General features: G+C 43.2%; 4 protein-coding genes across 5 annotated transcripts in view; 1 reads left to right on the top strand and 3 right to left on the bottom strand.

The window, feature by feature from the left end:
- Positions 1-335: 335 nt before the first annotated feature.
- On the bottom strand, positions 336-4,655 carry fam89b (family with sequence similarity 89 member B). Its single transcript, XM_072374766.1, has 2 exons — positions 4,170-4,655; positions 336-928 (listed from the first exon to the last, which is right to left on the bottom strand). The coding sequence occupies exons 1-2, from the start codon at positions 4,413-4,415 to the stop codon at positions 731-733; spliced, it is 444 nt and encodes a 147-aa protein (XP_072230867.1). The 5' UTR covers positions 4,416-4,655; the 3' UTR covers positions 336-730.
- Positions 4,656-6,145: 1,490 nt separating this feature from the next.
- Positions 6,146-8,029, bottom strand: znrd2 (zinc ribbon domain containing 2). The gene is made up of 4 exons (XM_072374595.1): positions 7,962-8,029; positions 7,380-7,528; positions 7,212-7,296; positions 6,146-7,071 (listed from the first exon to the last, which is right to left on the bottom strand). The coding sequence occupies exons 1-4, from the start codon at positions 7,975-7,977 to the stop codon at positions 6,635-6,637; spliced, it is 687 nt and encodes a 228-aa protein (XP_072230696.1). The 5' UTR covers positions 7,978-8,029; the 3' UTR covers positions 6,146-6,634.
- Positions 8,030-9,791: 1,762 nt separating this feature from the next.
- LOC140280300 (arrestin-C-like) lies at positions 9,792-19,574 on the bottom strand. The gene is made up of 17 exons (XM_072375600.1): positions 19,387-19,574; positions 18,979-19,035; positions 14,806-14,840; positions 14,116-14,180; positions 13,309-13,369; positions 13,193-13,237; positions 12,911-13,101; positions 12,533-12,592; positions 12,354-12,430; positions 12,122-12,257; positions 11,927-12,011; positions 11,752-11,824; positions 11,513-11,650; positions 11,175-11,258; positions 11,059-11,082; positions 10,931-10,980; positions 9,792-10,212 (listed from the first exon to the last, which is right to left on the bottom strand). Exons 1-17 carry the CDS (start codon positions 19,572-19,574, stop codon positions 10,088-10,090), a joined length of 1,494 nt encoding a protein of 497 aa, XP_072231701.1. The 3' UTR covers positions 9,792-10,087.
- Positions 19,320-20,681, top strand: part of LOC140280058 (proto-oncogene DBL-like) — a 19,559-nt gene continuing 18,197 nt past the window's right edge. For both annotated transcript variants that reach the window (XM_072375315.1, XM_072375314.1), the window contains exon 1: positions 19,320-19,623. In XM_072375315.1, coding sequence (XP_072231416.1) covers positions 19,573-19,623 — 51 coding nt within the window. In that variant the 5' untranslated portion in view covers positions 19,320-19,572. The remainder of the gene's footprint in view (positions 19,624-20,681) is intronic.

Below are 20,681 nucleotides of genomic sequence, written 5' to 3'. Positions count from 1 at the left end.
TCGGGGCATTTAAAGCGTCGTAATTACAGCTCTCAGCTCAGGATGCTCTCCATCCTCTGGAGTCGGGTTCTGAGAAGCCAAAGTGTTCGTTCCACTGGGTGGAAGGAGGCAAAGAGCGGGCCTTTCAAACTTTAATGCTGAGACTTTCGTCCTCAGTCACAGTCCAAAAAAAGGCAGCTCGTCTTCCTCGGTTTCTGCTTAGCAAAGACTTCTGAATCAGAAACTACCTCACATTAATAATCTTAATTGGTATAAATAATCATAGCGTACATTAATTAAATGATGTCATAATATCCGTTAAAAGCAGGTCCAGAAAAAGCTGACAATATGCGATCTTCCTTTTATTTATTTGGGCTTTTCCAACCGAACTGGATCCAAAGCTAGAACTCAAATGTGGTCTAACTGGTGCCACTTTTCCACTTTTCCACATGGATCAGAAACCCTGGAGTTTTTAAGCTCTCCCTAGGATGAGAAAAACAGACTTTTACAACACCCAGTGCAGATGAAACTCACCTGGATTCACACCTGATACAGTTCAGCAGAAAGTCATTAAAAGAAAAGGCAAAGGCCACATATGTGAGTGCTAAAAATGACCAAGAGTTTAAAAGGTGTCAGACAGATGCACTCGGATACAGGCACTGATGTCACAAAGTGTAAATGAAAAGAATGTGGAGCAGTCTATAGAGTGGACACATCTTTGTGGTACAAAAGAGTCTCTACAGTATGTGCTTCATGCCATATTAAAGGAGTCTTTGGGACACGGCTGTGAGACGTTTGCCTCTTCATCATCCTCCTTCTCCTCCAACTCGTCCTCCTCAGAGGATCCGTGATCAGCGGTGAAGGAGGCCTCTCCCTTGCACTCCTGGATGGCCTCATGGAGAGACCACAGCTGGCAGAGCAGAGACATGTCGAGCTGACGCAAACCCACCTGAAATACAAGCACAGGACAAAAAGGCTCGTTGGTGTGAAGCCGCTGGAGCTGCCCAGCACCCTGCTGGTTGGAGAAAAACACCAGAAGAAGAAAAGAGAGGATCGACACTAAAGTTTTACAGCTTCAGATGAACAACAGCAAAGGACAAATTACGCTGCGTCATAATTCAACTAAAACTGGACCAAAGTGCAGAAGCAGTGTGTGAAAATCCTGCGATTCAACAGCTTGTAGAAGCAACTTTAGCAGCAATAACTATAATAAAACTAAAATAAAACGAGATAAACTCATTATCAGGTCTGAGAATGAAGTAACTGAAGCCAGAGATGAATATAAGCTCATAACATCGAGCAAAAGCTCTTTTAAAATGAAGAAGAATCAGCTTTAGCTTGAACTAATATCTTTAAGTTATCAGTTTCTGTATGCTGGGACGTTATCAGTCTTCAGCAGCAGTGAGTGTAAAACTAAGTGAACACCTGATCCAGCAGCTTCAGCAGCAGTGAGTGTGAAACTAAGTGAACCCCTGATCCAGCAGCTTCAGCAGCAGTGAGTGATAAACTAAGTGAACCCCTGATCCAGCAGCTTCAGCAGCAGTGAGTGATAAACTAAGTGAACCCCTGATCCAGCAGCTTCAGCAGCAGTGAGTGTAAAACTAAGTGAACCCCTGATCCAGCAGCTTCAGCAGCAGTAAGTGTAAAACTAAGTGAACCCCTGATCCAGCAGCTTCAGCAGCAGTGAGTGTAAAACTAAGTGAACCCCTGATCCAGCAGCTTCAGCAGCAGTGAGTGTAAAACTAAGTGAACCCCTGATCCAGCAGCTTCAGCAGCAGTGAGTGTAAAACTAAGTGAACCCCTGATCCAGCAGCTTCAGCAGCAGCTTCAGCAGCAGTGAGTGATAAACTAAGTGAACCCCTGATCCAGCAGCTTCAGCAGCAGTGAGTGTAAAACTAAGTGAACCCCTGATCCAGCAGCTTCAGCAGCAGTGAGTGTAAAACTAAGTGAACCCCTGATCCAGCAGCTTCAGCAGCAGTGAGTGTAAAACTAAGTGAACCCCTGATCCAGCAGCTTCAGCAGCATTGAGTGTAAAACTAAGTGAACCCCTGATCCAGCAGCTTCAGCAGCAGTGAGTGTAAAACTAAGTGAACCCCTGATCCAGCAGCTTCAGCAGCAGTGAGTGTGAAACTAAGTGAACCCCTGATCCAGCAGCTTCAGCAGCAGTGAGTGTAAAACTAAGTGAACCCCTGATCCAGCAGCTTCAGCAGCAGTGAGTGTGAAACTAAGTGAACCCCTGATCCAGCAGCTTCAGCAGCAGTGAGTGTGAAACTAAGTGAACCCCTGATCCAGCAGCTTCAGCAGCAGTGAGTGTAAAACTAAGTGAACCCCTGATCCAGCAGCTTCAGCAGCAGTGAGTGTAAAACTAAGTGAACCCCTGATCCAGCAGCTTCAGCAGCAGTGAGCTGCAGTAAAACTAAGTGAACCCCTGATCCAGCAGCTTCAGCAGCAGTGAGTGTAAAACTAAGTGAACCCCTGATCCAGCAGCTTCAGCAGCAGTGAGCTGCAGTGATGGTTTCCTGTGGGACGTTATCAGTCTCTCTCATGGTTCTGGAGGAATCTCGGCCCTCTTCTCTCCAGCGCTGCTTCAGCTCATTGAGGTTTGCAGCTTTGGTTTCTGCACAGCTCTCTTAAGGTCCCACCACAGCATTTCAGTCAGGCTGAGGTCTGGACTCTGACTGGACCATTGCAACACCTTGATTCTTTCCTTTTTCCCACATTCTGCTGTAGATCTGCTGCTGTGTTTGGGATCTTTGTCCTGTTGATGAGCCAGTTTCAGCCCAGCTTTAGCTGGGGGACAGATGGCCTCACATCTGACTCTAGAATACTTTGGTATCCAGAGGAGTTCATGGTGGACTCAATGACTGCAAGGTGCCCAGGTCCTGTGGCTGCAGAACCAGCCCAGATCATCAGCCCTCCACCACCGTGCTTGACAGCTGGTATGAGGTGTTTGTGCTGATCTGCTGTGTTTGGTTTCCTCCAAACGTGCTGCTGTGCATTAGGACCAAACATCTCCACTTTGCTCTGGTCTGTCCAAAGGACATTGTTCCAGAGTCTTGAGCTTTGTTCAGATGCAGCTTTGCAAACCTAAGCTGTGCTGCCATGTTCTTTTTAGAGAGAAGAGGCTTTCTCCTGCAGCCCTTCCAAACAAGCCATCCTTGTTCAGGCTTTTTCTAACTGTGCTGTCATGACCTTTAACCTTTAGCATGCTAACTGAGGCCTGTAGAGTCTGAGATGTAGCTCTGGGCTTTTTCACCTTGGGGTGACCTTTAACCTTTAACATGCTAACTGAGGCCTGTAGAGTCTGAGATGTAGCTCTGGGCTTTTTCACCTTGGGGTGACCTTTAACCTTTAGCATGCTAACTGAGGCCTGTAGAGTCTGAGATGTAGCTCTGGGCTTTTTCACCTTGGGGTGACCTTTAACCTTTAGCATGCTAACTGAGGCCTGTAGAGTCTGAGATGTAGCTCTGGGCTTTTTCACCTTGGGGTGACCTTTAACCTTTAGCATGCTAACTGAGGCCTGTAGCGTCTGAGATGTAGCTCTGGGCTTCTTCACCTTGGGGTGACCTTTAACCTTTAACATGCTAACCGAGGCCTGTAGAGTCTGAGATGTAGCTCTGGGCTAAGAGAAGAGGCTTTTCAATGGCAATCCTTCCAAGAAAGCCAAACCTGCTCTGTTTTCTCTCTCTAACTGAACTGTCAGCTGCTTCTCCTGCATCACTGCTGATATTTTCTCCTCCTTGACACATACCTGAAGGCTCCAGACCAGCAAAGTGCCAAAACTTCTCCTTTCACAGAGCTTCTCACACCTGATCAGTTAATTAAGTGTATTCCATTCCCAAAGGAGTAAAAACCTGTTTAAACATTAAATAAAAGACAGAATGCAGATGGAAGATGTTGTTTACCATCCTAACAGTGCAGTTTAACTCTTCTCCAGTAGGTTGTGTGAAGAGGGCCAACAAAATGCCTGTTTCTCTAGTCGACTATGAAATGAGTCCAGAGCAGTTTATTATCTGAATTTCCCTCTAAGCCTGAGTGTGATGAAGAGAGAAGCAGACAGAAAGCGGAAAGTTTGACTCGTTTTCCACTTTAAAACCCGCTGGAGAGCAGAAACCGGCCAAGCTCAGGGTGTAAAAGTTCTCAAAGCACGCCTTTATGGGACATGTGCACGAGATGAGCGCATCCCTTACCATCTCCTTCCGCAGAAGAGCCAAAGCTGCGTCCAGACCCCTCGGTTTGGCTGCGACCGCCTGCCTGTCGCCCCCGCCGCTGATTTCAGCCTGGATGCGCGCTCTCTTGCTGTGCACCCTCTCCGTGTCCCGCCACGACCCGCCGCTGGAGCTCAGGATGCCGCTCAGGCTCTTGGGCAGCGGCGGCAGCCCCTCCGCTCCCAGGACGCCGCCGACACGGTGGTCTCTGCTTAAAGAGGCGTCCATCGTGACCGCTGCGCCTGCACAATGCGTCTCAGCCGGCAGGAGACGCAGCTTCCACCGAGGAATGTGCAAACTTTCTGCACAGCAGGGTCAGAACATCACCCAGAGGTGCCGTTTTCTCATGGCAGAGCAGAGAGTTGCGCTTTAAAAACACAGAACAAAAGCATCGTGGACGGGGAATTATCTGGCCACAGCAGACGCAATTAACGTCGGGTAAATGTCAGGCTTCCGGGCTTTGTTTGTATCCTGCTCTCTGTGAAAGAGGGGGGGGGGGGGGCACGCTGACAGGCCCCTGCTCCGACCGGAAGTGAACGTATCACGCTGGGCTGTGTGTGCGCGCGTTTGGTCTCGCGGTCTCCTTTTACAGCTGATTGGCGGTGAGGCTCACGCGCTATAAGCCCCGTTATAAATACATACATCTTATTAGAAGTGGCGCTGACACCATCTTAAACATCTCAAAATTTTCCAAGTCTCCATTAATACAGCAAGACACAAACATTTTGCCCCGTTTAACAACTTTATGGCGTTGTTATTTGCACGTGGCGCCCTCTTGTGGACATATGCCGCGGAGCCTCTGGACCGGTGTTGATTTACTCTGGAACATTAAAAGGGGAATTCTGGTGTTTTTAAACCTTATTTCTGGCATGAAATACGTTCATCTACTCACTGAGAACAGTTTGGTGAAAGTCGGCGTCCTTCGGAAGATATTTAGATAACTGGAGATCCATATAACGGAGTGAACGGGGCTTAGAGGATGCAGCCTCTAAATAAGGCATTATCTGTCTTTATTTCACCAATACTTTAAGAAGAATGAATGAATGAACGTGTGCTATAGCTCTGTTAGCTCATAGCTGCTGCTATGTGGCTACTTGCAGCTATAGGAGAGCTAACGGAGGGATTTCTACACAGGCACTCTACTGGGACCCCTTCATCCACACGCCCCCCTGCAGCACAGTTTATTCACTCCGTGCTCTGTGACAGTCGGCTAACTTCACACAGAGTTTGCTGCTGATAGTTTTGTGCAACATGGCAGGATATTTATCAGATTTTGACGACGTGAACGACGACTTTGAGTAAGATGGACGTTCTTACCGGAGTGAATGAGCTGTGCTGCGGTGGCGGGCGTCGATGATGTCATCAGTAGATGAGTGTGTAGAAAGCCCTCTATAAGCCCCCCGATAGCCGCCAATAACAACAACACAGCAGCTATGAGCTAACAGAGCTATAGCACACGTTCATTCATTCAAAATCTGATAAATATCCTGCCATGTTGCACAAAACTATCAGCAGCAAACTCTGTGTGAAGTTAGCCGACTGTCACAGAGCACGGAGTGAATAAACTGTGCTGCAGGGGGGCGTGTGGATGAAGTGGTCCCAGTAGAGTGCCTGTGTAGAAATCCCTCCGTTAGCTCTCCTTTAGCTGCAAGTAGCCACATAACAGAGCTATGAGCTAACAGCAGCTACAGAGAAAACTATTTTGATCAACACTGAAGCTGACAAAATGCCGTCTAGTCTTATCCAGTGCAGTTTACTCGCTTTTGCTGCTATAACGAATAAAGAAATGTCATCTGAGCCACATGAACATCATCGTCTCACATCCAACACACTTATATGAAGAAGCTCAAATGAACCTTTTTAATAAGAAGACGGTAAAGCACATCAGAAATCTGAGCGAACACTGAGCAGCAAGAAGATGCAGCTGGGTTTGTGGGAAGAGTCTCAAAGGACAGACGTCTCTTAACAACATGCCGGAAACTTTAATTGAAGCCCAACAGTCAAGTCGTAGGTTGTTCATCAGCACAAAGTCCCGTGTGTGTGGGCCAGGAAACCAGCAACATTTTCAACGCATTTAACATAATCAATCAAACTTTGGGGGTTTATTATGTGGACATGCTAGTGAGCACTGTTTTTATGTGACACACAGATGTGGGCCAGATGTTTTCAATCGAATACGGACCCTGAATGTGCTTTGAAAATGTTCGTAAATATAACTTACAGTCACACGAAGCAGTAACATTATATTTCTGCCTGATGGAGGCCTACAATCACCCATGAGTACGTTGTTAAATTTGACATTTTAATTCTATTTCAAGTGCAATTTTGGACCAATTTTAAATTGAGCTCTAAGCAGGGATTCAGCTAAACCAGAGTCAGTCCTCCAAAAGAGAGGCAGGTGGAGACAGCATTCGTGTTGCTTCAGGGTTTCACCCGGTCCACCGGGGTTACTGGCTGAGCTCCTTGAGGCTGCGCAGCGAACTGGCGCAGCTGGTGATGAGGCCGCACAGCTGGATGCTCGTCTCCAGTGAGCCTGAGCTCTGTAGCTGAGTGGTGGCCCAGCGAAGTTTAGTGAGAACAGCTTCCTCAGCTTCCTGCAGCAAAGGCTGGAGGGCGGAGCTCTGTGGACTAACGGCGGGCCGAGCGGGCGCCACGGGGGCAGTGCAGGCGGGAGCTGCAGGAAGAGGAACCGCTGGTGGAGCCAGAAGGGCTCTTCCCCCAGCGGCAGCGCCCTCGCAGTGCTCTGGTCTGGGCTGAGGGACTGACCCACTTGCTTGACTCGCGCAGGGATCTGCGTTGAGTTCAGGGACCTGGGACTGTGCGGGAGACTGGGCCGCGAGCTGCCGTTCCCTCACCTGAGACAACGCAGCCTGTGCATTCAGAGCTGAAGGAACAAAGGGGAGACGCTGTAACAAGAGCTCGTAAAGGGCGAAGGAGCAGTGGTGAATGGCAGGTGACACGTGAGGAGATAAAACAGCTTTATTTTGCCGGTGCATCACCTCAGGATGAAGGAGCTGAACGTACCAGGGTTGTCTTTGTCAACATCAGAGTCCAACTCCTGGCAGGCGACACAGTAGTTTTTCTGCTGTTTGTCCTGAAGAAGAATAGTCTGGAAAACCACAGACACACGTTACACCACTCCACCCCCCCATGTGGTTTAGATTCAGATGATGACAGCCTGCCCTCACTCACCCCGCACATGTCGCAACAGTCTCCCAGCATCTTGTATCCTTTCAGCAGGTAATCTCCCATCAGCTTGCTGATTTTGTCTTGTCGCTCCCTCCGTGCCTGGATCACCTTCATCTCTGCCTCTGTTGGCGGCTCCCACTCATAGTCTTCATCTGCAGGTCAGGAACAACGTGCTGCGTTAACTGAACTTCGCACAGATATAGAGTTTATCACAGAATCTGCGACATGTCTAAGTCTTCACAACCTTGTCAAATGCAGATATGCTGCTTATCTATATAGGCCGATTTTACCCGCGAGATTCCACGAGACGTTTGGACAAATCTTTTGTTTAAACATTTTGTCACAGCTGCGTTGCTTTTATAAAATGACAACCAGAGCCGAGGAGCTCTGTCGGGAAATATTGACAAGCTAGCTAGCAAATCAACCGAAGTAACGTCTAGATAACAACTATGTACACTGCGGCGACAGAAACTCGGCAAAAATAAAAACCAAACGCGAGAATCACCGTAAATATGATCGCCAAAATGTTCAAAAAACATCACAAACGTCAGAGTTATCAGACTGATAACAGTTAAGCACACAAACCTCCATTCAAAGCCATGTTGCGCCAATGCTACACGTTGTGCGTGATGACGTCACGTCTTATCTTCTTCTTCGTTTAAGGACCCGTAACTGACTTTACTGCCCTCTACCGGTTGAAAACACCACAACATTCTTTTGGAAAGGCCCTCAATTTTCAAAGCAAATTTAAATAGTTTTTGATTCAGTGAAAGTACATTAATTATATTTGACGTTATTTATCAGTGCTGGATTCTGGAAATACCTTAATCATATTAACCATATTGCTCCTGGGGTGTAGATTTTGTCTGACCTTCACTGTGTTCCCTGCAGAAGTGCGAAAATTAGAAGTAAAAGGACTTTTCTTTCATTTATTGAAATCTTGGAAACATTACTTTACATCACTTATCAAGCCTCATCAGCAAATGCTACGGCTTGTTTTAGCTAACAAATTACATTTCAGTGATATGTTTGCCTGTGATGGACTGGCGACCTCTTAAAGTGGTTTAAGTGAACATGTTAGCATACATGATGATTTTAAATCAACTAAAGGTATAAATGGGAGCTTATTGGGAGCTTGTTGTCTGTCTCTCCACTGGCCAGTGATGGATTGGCAACCCAATGTTTCCACAAACCTAAACTGTATAAATCAGGTACAGTAAAAAAAAGAAGAAAAAAAGATGGATGGATATAACCAAAATACACCCAGAAATATTTCTAATGAAACATGAACAACTACCTAAAAAAGGTCACAAAACGATCTTTTACAATTGTTACTTTTAGTCCACTACCTAGAGAAAACGTAATAAAAATAAATGCTGTTCTTCTGCAGCGTGGTAAAGATCCCATTCCCTCTCCAACATGTCAGGAACCTGTTGGAAGCCAAAAATGTGGATGGATGACACCAAATTAGATCTTTTTTGTTGTCTTCCTCTCATTATTATTCATTTAATCGTTATCATTATCATCATTTTTGTTATCAGTATCATCAATGTCACAGTTTGGGTCTGTTTTCTTGCATTTGGCCGATAGAGCAGTTAATTATAAAATAAACGAGTGTATTCTTAGGGACAATCTCAGGACATCTGTCATGGGAAAGTGACTCATAAAGTGTTTATTAAGAATTATAAAGTTGTTTTTCTAAATATCCAAGTCATCAGTTAGTGGAAATGCACATGAAGGTATACTGAAAGCAGAGCGCATCTCAACAAAAAAGCAATATAAAAACTCGATCAACTAAAGGATTTGTCTGAAAATTGGATGATATTTTGGTCCCAGATGCATAAATTTAGAAAATACCAAAGTGTTAAATTTTCAGTCGCCACTGTGTGTGTAATGAATTCTTACGTTTACAGATTTGTTTGGTTTTTAATATCATTTTTCCATCTTTATTTATTTACTTTCTATCCATTAATCACTCCAGCAAAGTCGTGGAAATCATTTTTACTGAATCATTACTGATGATTTGATCATTATTTACGGCATTTTGTTTTGGAAAGATGTGTTTGACAGATGGTATGCAATACAAGAATTACATAGATTAAGCCCTGAAAGGCCTATATAGAGTAAATATGTATAAACACGAGACCGTAGTCGCTTTAAACACTGTAGAGAAAGATTTAAAAAAGGTTAGAGGGTCTAACATTTCAGCACCACGGACAGAGACTCGTCCCAAAGTGCTGAAACGCCCACCATCTCCCAGTCTTTCCTCAGAAGGTTGCATTCATACGGTTGAAGGTATTTTTCATGTTATTCTGAAAAAGAAAACCTCACAAACATAATTTGTTTTCAAAATCCTTTTATTGTACGTTTGGATACTTTATGAGTCCAATCAAAGCCATGATCTGGTACATTAAATGCATTATTTATTGAGATGATCACAGAAAGCACTGTGGCTCCTGTGAGCCTCGATCTGTTTTGGTTCTTCCTGCATCTCATATTCTCAAAGGAGGCGGGAAAATTCTTCGTATGTTTGTGTGTTTCTAAATGAGTCTTGTGTTGGATTCAGATTTGTTATCTAAACACTTTCTTTACAGCTAATTAACAATAATCTGACCGCAAAAACATAAACAACAACACCAAAAAAAAAACTGATGTTACATCTTATATCCATGTTGTTTTGAAAAGGTTTTGACTTTAGTTGCTTGTTATTATTATTTGTTTTCAGGACACCAGTCTTCTTCTTTTTCTTCTTCTTCTTCCTCTTCTTCTTCTTCTTCTTCTTCATTTTGTGTCACTTCCCTTTGTTTCTTCTTCTTTATCTTTCTGCTGGTGTCTTCTCAACCTGCAGAGTAACCTCCTCTCTGGAAAGCAGTAAAAATATGGAGAAGTTGTAACACAGTATTTGGATTATATAAAATATATATACATATTATATATTTTATATATATATAACATGTAATTCCGCATTTAAGATCATATTTTTATTAAATATGATCTTAAATGCAGAATTACATGTTAGATTAACACATAGAAGATCTTTGAGCTTAATCTAACATAAATTATAACATTAACTGACTATAAAGGTAATTAATCTATTTTTTTTACATTATTCTTAGACCATATGGTGTTTAGTTGTTTTCTCTTTTATTCACAATAAATATCAGTGGAGATTGTACAATTAAGCAAACAAAAACAAATTAAAATGATTGTTATGTATTCATTAAAGTCACTTTCATGTTGCAGCTGAGAAAGGTTGAGTAATGAGTATATTTGAACAAGACAGTAACAAAATACATGAGATAAGTCTAAAAAACATCAGCCTTTCATATGAAATAATGTGAAGTTGTAGAAAAAAGTTATATCCAGTGAGTTGTAATAGCTCCAAAACTAGAATGAATACTTACAGTGAAGTGAAACCTTTACTCTGTCCAGTTTGGAGGGATTTTAGGAAGAAGGAAATAATAGGATGAGAGAGTAAAACCATTAGTAAGTATCAACTGTGAGAGGCTCTCTCAGCTTTGAGTTTCCGAACCGTGTGATATTTGAAAAAGTACCTTGAGGCTTGGGGTGCATCAGGTTCAGTGGCAGCTCCACAGAGACGTCACTGCACAGGAAAGAGGTAAATCAGCACAGAGGGAAAGTTATGGGCTGTGATATGATTGCTGTTATCGATGCTGCTTACCTGGAAGTGAGGCCGCCCAGCAGGCTGAGGACAGAAAGGAAACCATCTTTCTTCAGATTTGTTTTAAACTTTTAGTTTTCCTTTTGACTAAAGTGCTGAAATAGACCCGGACTCACCCTCCTCCGGCCACCATCAGGTTGATTTTAATCTTGTAGGTGACCAGGATACCCAACACCTCTTTGTCGAGACCCGGCCGCAGACTGTGGAGGAGGAATTACAGGGATTTAAGGGATTGTGGGTCTAATTTAGCAAAGTGCTCAATCATTGGGGTGACAGGTGGAGTCAGCTGTTTGAGCAGGTGCCCCAGGTGCCGCATTTTGGGTGAAACCCAGCCTGTGGCCCTCTGCTGCATCTGTACTTTCAACTAAAAGCCAGTCAGATTTATATCTAGATGGCAACATTTTCAAAACTGTCCAACAGTGAAAGCACATGTCTGCTGTGTTTGTGCACTAACATGGTGGTGGAGGCCAAGTTAGTGTCCTCGTCCTTCAGCCGTCCGTCCAGAGCCAGACCTCTTTTCTCCTTGTTTTCAGACAGCTGGGGTGTGATGGTCAGAGATTTCTCAAAGGTGCCATTGGAGTCCACTGTCTCTCTGTACAGAACAAAAACACAAACATTTGCACCCATAGACACATCAAACTGTGCCAATGCATGTGATCCTTTCTGTATTTCCAGTCTCCTTTCCCTACGTACCCAAACTCTTGGGTAAGAATGGTCTTGGTGTATTTGTCTGCCGAGTAGAGGACGATGTCTGTGGTTTGGTCCACTGCGAAAGTAGGAAAAAAGGGGGAAAAACACCTGAAATTTGCTCTTCTGACAGTCAGGGGATTCAATCTGTGTAAAGACATCTCTACAAGCAGGTACCCACCACTAATTTTGATTTTCTTCACAATCTTATTGCTCTCGTTATTGATCTTGATTTTGATTGGTACGGGTTCTCCGTGAAAGTAGAGCTGCGGAAAACCAGAAAATGAAGTCATATTAGTGACAAATAAAGCTCAGTCAGTTTAAGCTGCCTATGAGGATGGAAAATGCATGTATTTGAACATTTTTGCCACCGTACATCTTTCTCCATTGATGCTTCTAGGTGAACCGGTTTGTCGGACATCATGAAGCTTTTGCAGATGTCAGCCTTGGGCCCGGCGCCCACCTGACTGGGCGCAAACTGGATTTTACGGATGACGAGGCGAGCAGTGTCCCTGTTTGGGCAGAAGAGGAGAGAAGTTCAAGGTGATGGTCGAAGAAGGAGAAACAGGAGAGATAATAGCAGCCGGGCAGATTAGGAAATGACCCACTTCTTTTCAACTTTTTCATCAGGGTTGTTTTTCTCCTTGGCAAGGTAAGTTTTTATTTCAAAGTCAACACCACAAGCCTGTAAAGTAAGATAAAATGTTAATAGCAATCTGAAATTCCTGCTTTTACGCCAAGTTTATGGTCGTAGGAAAGTGTTGGCGGATTGACGAGATTGGCTGACCTTCCCCTTGTCATCGGGCCCAGGCTGCAGAGAGACTGAGCACGGAAGATTTGTTGGAATCTGAAGGAACAAAGAGAAAAGTTTGTATCTAAAGAGCAGAGTTATTCATATCTGACCTGTTTATAAACACTATATTTTCAAGGATTACATTTAAATGGAAAGTATCTGCTTTTAGGTCATCGAATCCTTTTCAGGACATTACGCGATAACAAATAGATTTAGTCAAGTTCTAAGTCCATTATTGTCCCACATCTATTACTTAGAGGTGCAGAAGTATAAAGCAGAACAAAATGTGGCCAATTCAAATCATATAACTTTATTTTAAAGCATCAGTGAACGACATTTGATTTCAGCTGAGGCCTTAAACTCTTCCCATACATCAAAGGAGAATGGGTAGGCATTGTCTCCCGCCTTCTTCATCAGGGTGTCATGCATGGCGCTCAGTTCGGGCTTGCTGCCATCCGGGTAGATCTGCATCTGGTGGATCCAGATGTCCTTCCTGAAGCACAGGCCCATTACATCCAGATCATCGGTACCGTAACGGAAGGCGCACGCCATCTGCACGAAAGCTGTGAAAACATCAGGGAAGATACATCATTTCATCACACATTTGACTCAAGCTGCTTGTATTTTTTCTGAAGAGATTAACAACAACGTTACCTTTTCTGTCTCCAAAATCAGTTGGGTCCACCTTCACAACGCCATCTATAAAAAGGTTGTGATTAAAATCAGGAAGCTGCAGCTGCACAAAGAGTCAAAGTGAACAAGAAACGCACCAACTCTGTCCACTTGGGTGACGTGGTCCACGTAGTCCCTCTTCCCCAGGTAGAGGGTCAGCTGTCACACAGGGAGAGGAAGCGGGTTAGAGCTCATCAAGAAGAATCTTCCTCATGGAGTTCCTCAGGGTTCTGTGCTTGGACCGATTCTTTTTACTTTGTACATGCTTCCATTAGGTAACATTATCAGACAGCATGGCATAAATTTCCATTGTTATGCTGATGATACTCAGCTGTACTTATCTATGAAACCAGATGAAACCAATAGGTTTAAGACAAGCATTTCTTAAAGACAAAGACCTGGATGACTCAGAACTTTCTGCTTTTAAATTCAGACAAAACTGAAGTTGTTCTCTTTGGACCTGAGCGCTTCAGGGAGAAATTGTCCAGTTATAGTTACTCTAGATGGTATTTCCTTGGCTTCTAGTTCTATAGTGAGGAACCGTGGAGTTATTTTTGACCAGAATTTATCATTTGACACACATATAAAACTGGTTTCTAGGACTGCCTTCTTTCACCTTCGTAATATTGCTAAAATCAGGAACATCCTGTCTCAGGGTGATGCAGAGAAACTGCTCCATGCATCTGTTCCTTCAGGACTGAACTACTGTAATTCCTTATTATTGGGCTGTCCCACATATTCTCTGAAAAGCCTCCAGCTGATCCAAAATGCTGCAGCCAGAGAACTAACAGGAGAGATCATGTTTCTCCAGTTTTAGCTTTTTTTTTAGCAATTGAATTGAATTGAATTGAATCCATGAAAGGGATTTTTTAATCAGTGTAAAAATAAGTAGAAAAAAGACTCACCCCTCCATTTCCACTGGTCTTCTTGAAAATCCTATGAGTGAGACAGCAGAAATACCAATTTAGAACTCATATTTACTCACATTATCTCCAGAAAACTGAGAGAAAGAGGTTGCAGAGAGGTTTAAAAGATGATTTGTTTTCTTGGCCTGGGGCAGAAAGGTCAGTGATTCCTTATTCCAGTTCATCCAGTTAGGAATAGCTAAGTGTGGAGCAGCTTTACCTCATCCTGCCCGGATTGAGAGGGTGGGTCAGGTGAGGGAGCCACAAATGCCTGAGACAGTGTTCCCAAACAGGTGATTACCCCTGTGATCAGAGGAAGCTGATTACCAGTTAATTTCTGAGGCTATATTCCAAATAACACACCACTGCCTCGGCCCTTAGGAACCACAAATAACGGACTTTCAAAAGCTTGTCGGTTTCAGGAATTATCTTTTGTTACTTGATTTATTTTGATTGTCTGGTGCTGATATATTTGGTCCTTTTTTTTGTTTGTTTGATGATTTTTGTTTAAGAAAAAGTTCAGGACTCTCAAATTAACAGTTTAATCACAGTCTTATCAGCAAGAAAATGTTAGATTGTTGTGCTTTTGGAAGATAAATTATCTTAAAGATGGATTTAAAGCAAATGAGAAGCCAAGTAGGAAAATTACCTTTACTTCACAGACAGAAAATAAGTTAAAAAAAGACTTACTTTGCCATCTCTGGATTATGTTTTCAAGCGGTCTGCTGGAAGAAAAGAAGAGAAAAAGGTTGAATTGTCAGTGAGTCTCGGTGTTTGTCGTGAACTGTAATTAAAACATTAATTCCACACCTTCTGTCAGCTATCTGACAGCTGGAGTGATATTTTGTTTTAAGGCTAGAGAAGGTTAATCCTTTTTGATAAGATTATGCCCCTGGTGTTAAAGGGAAGTGCCAAAGCTGTAATTCTCTAGCTGCTAACTGGCCTCCATCCAACAAACACTACAGATTTACATTGATCAAGATTATGTCACAATGTGTCTCCCTTGTGAGGTAAAAGCGGTTCCAAACCCAGAGTTCTAGACAAAGACAGTCAAATGGTTAAAACCACCTGTACTTGAACACCAAGTCCTGCAGAAGACATCTGTGGTTCTGAATTAAAGACGACTGCTGACAGGTTAAAAGAGATAAAAGCATTTGTTTCATTGCTGTCACCCTCAGGTGTGATGGACCTGAAAATTAAACATTTAAAAGCCAGAAGCACGGACTTTATCACCAAAATCAGGAGACAGATTCTAGTATCAAGTCAAGAGTGAATATGGATGTGTTGTCCCCCATCTCCTCCTATTTATTAACCTTTTGTAAGCTTGGAAAAGTGTTAAAATGATGGACCTTTTTGTTCTTTTTTTGTTTATTTTCACTGTGGGAGATAAATGGAAAAGGTTGAGTAGAACATTGAGTTGCTTGATGCAGAAAGACTTCCTGGAGTGGAGAAATCTACTGCAAACCAGTAAATCTGTTCTGTACGATGTCGTCCATCCTGTCTGGGATTCTTCAAAACATGCACCCCCGATTCCTTACTGGCCTCATAAATAAACATTTGGTCGTATGATCACTGTTCTGCTGACAGGAACAGAAGCTGAAAGCTGAGAAACAGGCTTCAGAAGAGATTTGGTGTGTTTGTGCGTTTCAGCACCACGGAGAGGTACAGCCCAGCTGGATTCCTCTGTTCTGATTGGCTCGTTGTTGTTCATTATCAACAATAACGCTCATTATATGACCTGTAAAACCTGCTGATATGTGGAACACATAGGAACACCTGGATGATGACAGAAAGCAGAGGTTTTATGATAACTTTCCTGCAAGGAGGGGAGCCCAAAGTGTTAAATGATTCATCCCATTTTCCTCTATAATACATTTATGTGGAGAAGCTATAGATTCATGGATAATCTAAATTAAACAATGCATTGTTTCTGCTTAGCCCAGCATAATCTCTAAAGTAAAAGCTCGCCCCTCATTAGTATATTCTCACTCAGTCACCTATCTCCATCAGTCATTTTTACGCCTCCATCCTTCCAACCATCCCATTATGAAGATGAAGAAGTCTTACCTATTCTCAGTTGCGTGGCACCTTGGCAGAGTGTGTCAGGCTGAGATGTGTGTGTGGAATACAACAGTTGTTCTGCCTTTTATAGTGGCTTCCCCCATCTATCGTTCGGATTTAACCAGTTCATCATTGCTGTCCTTCCCTCTTCCATAATCCAATTAAGTAATCAGCGGATAGCTGTTTTAAACTACAAAGGGGCTAAAATTGTCACCCAGCAAAATCAACAGCCACACTTTAGCTGCCACATGGCTGCGATAGTAGTAGGCTGATAATCCCCCTCATCACCGCCACACATCAAGGAATAAAATTCACTTTAACCCTAAAAACAAAGGAGATTCAATCAAGGAACCTTTAGGTCTTTAATACTGGGTTTAATTTATGTGAAAAGAGATGTTCTAAGAAAGCATGTGTGACATTTGTCACCAAAGGTGGGTTTAATAATAGCCTCTAAAGCTGCTATTTTTATCTTGATCTGTGAGCCGGACCTCAAACTGTGTTAATTAGAAGCAAACATCAGAAGGATTTCTCCTAAAAGCTTATTCTTCCGTCGCAGAGTTGTTAATAAAAGCTGGCAAAAGGTAAAGATATTGCACATTAAAGACATTTTTCTCAGAAGAGAACGTACATTTTTTTTTTGCAAATGATAAAATATGATAAACGCCAGAATATTTTTAAATTCTTTTTGGTAAAAGGTAAAGATAAAGGCTCTGTTTTCTAACATTTGAGCCATATGTGGAAAAGTGTGTCTGATCTGAGCAGATTAACGACTCTCAGTCACGTTACGGTACGGATGATGGAGCGTCGACGGCAGTGTCGGATTAAGCTTATTCAACGCTGTCTCAGTAAAGTGCCAAAGATTAAATGGGATTAAGTGCATTCCCTGCAACCTTTGAAACCCCTTGAATATTTTCTGAAGTCCATTATAACAAGCTCAAGTGGAAAGAATGAGGAGGAAGCAGCATAAAGTAACAGCAAATAGGCATAAAGTGTGAAAAACTTTGCTTGAAATAGGACCGAGAGTGGAAAAGGTTCAAGAAGGGGAACAACACGACACTGGTTCTGTTGTTCTGGCTCCATAAAACGCCTGTTTTTAATATAAAGTGGCTGTATGGGTTTGGCTTTTCAAGCTTCATCATCAGTGTGGATATTTCAAGTGAGAAGCTTCAGTTGTTAGAGGTTTTTTAATAGATACTTAGCTTCCTTGCTTTTAGGATATTCTGCCTAACCACCATCATTTTTGATCTGGAGATAAAAGGAAACATTTATATAATGAGGAAGTTTGGTCACGTACTGAAGTGGATCCCCGACTGAAGAACACCGGTGCAGAGGCCTAAACTGATGAAGGGAATCAAAGCTTTGTGCTAAAGTAGGCAGATACTGAACTTATTACTCGTGTTCATTTATTTGACAACTATTGTTACTACAAGCTAGCTAATAGTCAGCAAAAGCTGGCACTTTAACACCCTATAATGATGTACTGAAGAGTATAAAATACATTGAGTTGTTATACAGAAAATTGAACCACTTAAATAAGTCAACTTAATGTTCAACGGTGGCTTAATGCAAAATGACTTAGATGATACCGTCTAACTGTGTGATGAATACTTTCACGTTTTTGCATCTTCTTAGGAAAGATGAGCATAGGATCCATAATCTTTCATTAAAAATCACCAGATGAGTCTCTGGTTTGTAAAATAAGACGATAAGAGACGATCTTTCAATTCTGACATAATTAAAAAAATAAAATGCTTCTTATCAGGTTTCAGAAACAATGGCAGAAGGTCAAAGTCCACTGCTTCCATATTATTGAAGAGAGAACGATAGCAGCCAGGAGCTGCTGATCAATGCTCTGATTTACTGATCATCAGTCAGTGTGAAAAGCTCTATAAAAGCTCTATAAAAGCAGAAGTTCTGTCAGTTTTCAGGTGTGTTTTAGCATGATGCCAAGGAGGAAAGACACCAGCAATGATCTGTTGCTGCCCATCAGTCTGGGAAGGGTTATAAGGCCATTTCCAGACTATCTGGAGTCCATCATTCTACAAAGACAGCTGTCAACCCTCTCAGGAGCGGACGTCTCAGCAAATCCACCCCAGAGCCCAGAGAAGCTGTAAAAAACCCAGGAGCAACACCTCAGGCTCTACAGGCCTCATTTAGCATGTTAAAAGTTACCGTTTGTGCCCGTGCAATGAGAAAAAACCCAAAGTGAACAAGTGTGTAGGTGTTAAGGTGGTGAAGGGTTGACGATTTGGGCCTGTTTTCAGAATCAGGAACCATTGAGTCACCCATGAACTCATGTGTCAAAGTATTCTGCCGTTAAATGTGAGACCATCTGTCCGACAGCTAAAGCTTGGCTGAATTTGGGTAATGCAACAGGACAGTAATCCCCAAAAGAGCAGCAAACCTACAACAGAATGACTGAACTCAAAGAGAAAAGAAGCAAGATGGTGCAAAGACCCAGACAAAGACCGTTGAGGTCACACAGAGAGTGAATACTTCTCTGATTGTTGCTGATTAGAAGCACAATTTATATGAAAACACATTCCAGTACATCATGTGTTGTTAATCTAAGGTTGTATTCATCAAATTCTAAGACCCGGCAAGAGCTAGATTCAATTTTATCACATCCTGATGCGTAAAACGTTGGATAAATGGTTTAGTTTCTAAACAAATTGCTGGAATTGTGTCTATATTCTGAGGTTATAAGATTTTAATAGTTTTATTTTATGCTCTTCTTCCTAGTTTTTATCATGCAATCCCCCCCCGGGGCACCCAAAAGTGTGAAAAAAGGCACTTTCTGACCTCAGATCTTTGGTCTTTATGGCAGCTGCAGGTGAATCTCCTGCTTTAAAGCGCCACCTGGCGGATCCACGGAAGAATGTTTCAGTAAAAACCTTCTCTTGCTCCTAATGTGAGGACAGTTGTTTTGTCGCAGTTGTTGTGAATTTAAAATAAAATAAATAAGAGAAGAATGAGAAATATACATTTTTTTATATAAAGTAAAGAGGAGAAAAAACAGTTTGAATATTGAATGTATTGAGCGGGGCTTGGTAGATTTTTTGGGGGGTTCTTGTTGAAATAACTACATTTCTTCCATGTGAGGAAACAGCTGAACGGGTTATTTTATGCGTCCAAAGTTCAGAGCGACAGGAGCTCGGTGCTCTTGGAGCAACTCTTTCAGACTTTTGACGTCAGGTGAGCAGAACACACCCCGCCATCCCGGTCCAGAGCCCAGCTACGTATGCTGAGGTGCGCACTCGGCGCGCCGCTCGGCCCACCCGGACACTGCAGTGGCTACAGTGCCATCGCTGCGGCAGCTCGCTCCCGACACCGCGTCCCGCTGCAGACGTCCCGGGCCCGGTTAGTCCAGGGCAGAACCGGGCAGCGCCAGAAGCCATGGCCGAGTCCAACCCGCTGTGGGGGTTCCCCCGTCTGCGCCGGGCCGCGGTAAGCTCTGCCGGGGGGTGTGGGAGGCTTCAAACGGGTCGGAGAGGATACTGCAGCAGAGAGAGAAGCAGGGAGACAGGCGAGCTTAAGAGCAGCTGGTACTGCGGCACCGAGGATGTGATGATCTCTCCAACTGGATTAGATATGAAGCACGCTTCTCGGTTTAGATGCGGCTCAGATGTAGAAAGCAGCTCAATGTCAAAAGTCTGCGAAGGGGACCGAGACAGGCCAATGACAAATGTGTGCGTTTGGGATGTAACTGCAGGTGCAGAACAGCAGGAGGCTGCATCAGCGCTGGCACTGCAGCCTGTGAATGCGGAGCTGTGCTAATGCACCTTTCTGACTCAGATCCTGCATGTACACATGTTTGTGTGATGGGTTAAAAGTCTGGAGTCGCATCCATCATCATGCCATCATGGCTCCGAAAGGATAATTCAAAGATATACGAGCCCAAAGTTTCTCTTTGAGAGTTGAAAACACACTTATCAGTTAAAATATATATATATATATATGACTAAACTTTTGTATTTCTACAGAACATAATTGTAAAGCCTCTAATACAAGAAAGAAAGTGTGCCGGTACAGGCAGAATAACCACGGAGCCGACTGAGAGTTGCTGAGGTGCTACGGAAGCTTAAAGATGTGCCAGATTGACACTGAAGGAAGCCGATGTCGTGTTGAGCTGTACTCGGCTGCACAAAGAACCGCCTTCAGCTGTCAATTGTTCCGACATCCCAATCCCTACAGCCCTCTTACTGTCTTCTGACATGAACCAGGGATGAATGAAAAGTATTCTCTAATGAATTAGTCGCTAACGCTTTATCTGTAACCCTCAGACGACTCAAAACACTTATTTACAACGCGTTGCTAAAGGATTCGCCTCCCGTGGCATTAAAATGGATCTGATTAATGCACCGTGCAAAGCTTTTTATGATTGTCAAACAAGAAATAAGGCATGTGTGTGTTCTCCCCAGCTAAAACAAACACAGCACTTTGTGAAACCCACTTTTTAAAGCTGCGAGTTTTCTTTGGGTTTGGCCCATCGGGCCAGAGTTTGT

Source organism: Leuresthes tenuis, unplaced genomic scaffold, assembly GCF_036924035.1.
Source record: "Leuresthes tenuis unplaced genomic scaffold, fLeuTen1.0.hap1 SCAF_21, whole genome shotgun sequence".
In the NCBI taxonomy this organism is placed as follows: domain Eukaryota; kingdom Metazoa; phylum Chordata; class Actinopteri; order Atheriniformes; family Atherinopsidae; genus Leuresthes; species Leuresthes tenuis.
This window is presented reverse-complemented; position numbering and strand designations above follow the sequence as displayed.

What these genes read in the sequence shown, in the direction of transcription:
- fam89b (XM_072374766.1), bottom strand. Translation starts at nt 4,415, where the DNA reads ATGGACGCCTCTTTAAGCAGAGACCACCGTGTCGGCGGCGTCCTGGGA. An exon ending in CTCTTCTGCGGAAGGAGATG is followed by an intron (nt 929 to 4,169) that starts GTAAGGGATGCG and finishes CTTGTATTTCAG; the next exon opens with GTGGGTTTGCGTCAGCTCGA.
- znrd2 (XM_072374595.1), bottom strand. An exon ending in ACTGTTGCGACATGTGCGGG is followed by an intron (nt 7,297 to 7,379) that starts GTGAGTGAGGGC and finishes GTGGTTTTCCAG; the next exon opens with ACTATTCTTCTTCAGGACAA. An exon ending in TGTTGACAAAGACAACCCTG is followed by an intron (nt 7,072 to 7,211) that starts GTACGTTCAGCT and finishes TTGTTCCTTCAG; the next exon opens with CTCTGAATGCACAGGCTGCG.
- LOC140280300 (XM_072375600.1), bottom strand. Translation starts at nt 19,574, where the DNA reads ATGGCTTCTGGCGCTGCCCGGTTCTGCCCTGGACTAACCGGGCCCGGG. An exon ending in AGACCAGTGGAAATGGAGGG is followed by an intron (nt 13,370 to 14,115) that starts GTGAGTCTTTTT and finishes CCTGTGTGACAG; the next exon opens with CTGACCCTCTACCTGGGGAA. An exon ending in CACCCAAGTGGACAGAGTTG is followed by an intron (nt 13,238 to 13,308) that starts GTGCGTTTCTTG and finishes ACCTTTTTATAG; the next exon opens with ATGGCGTTGTGAAGGTGGAC.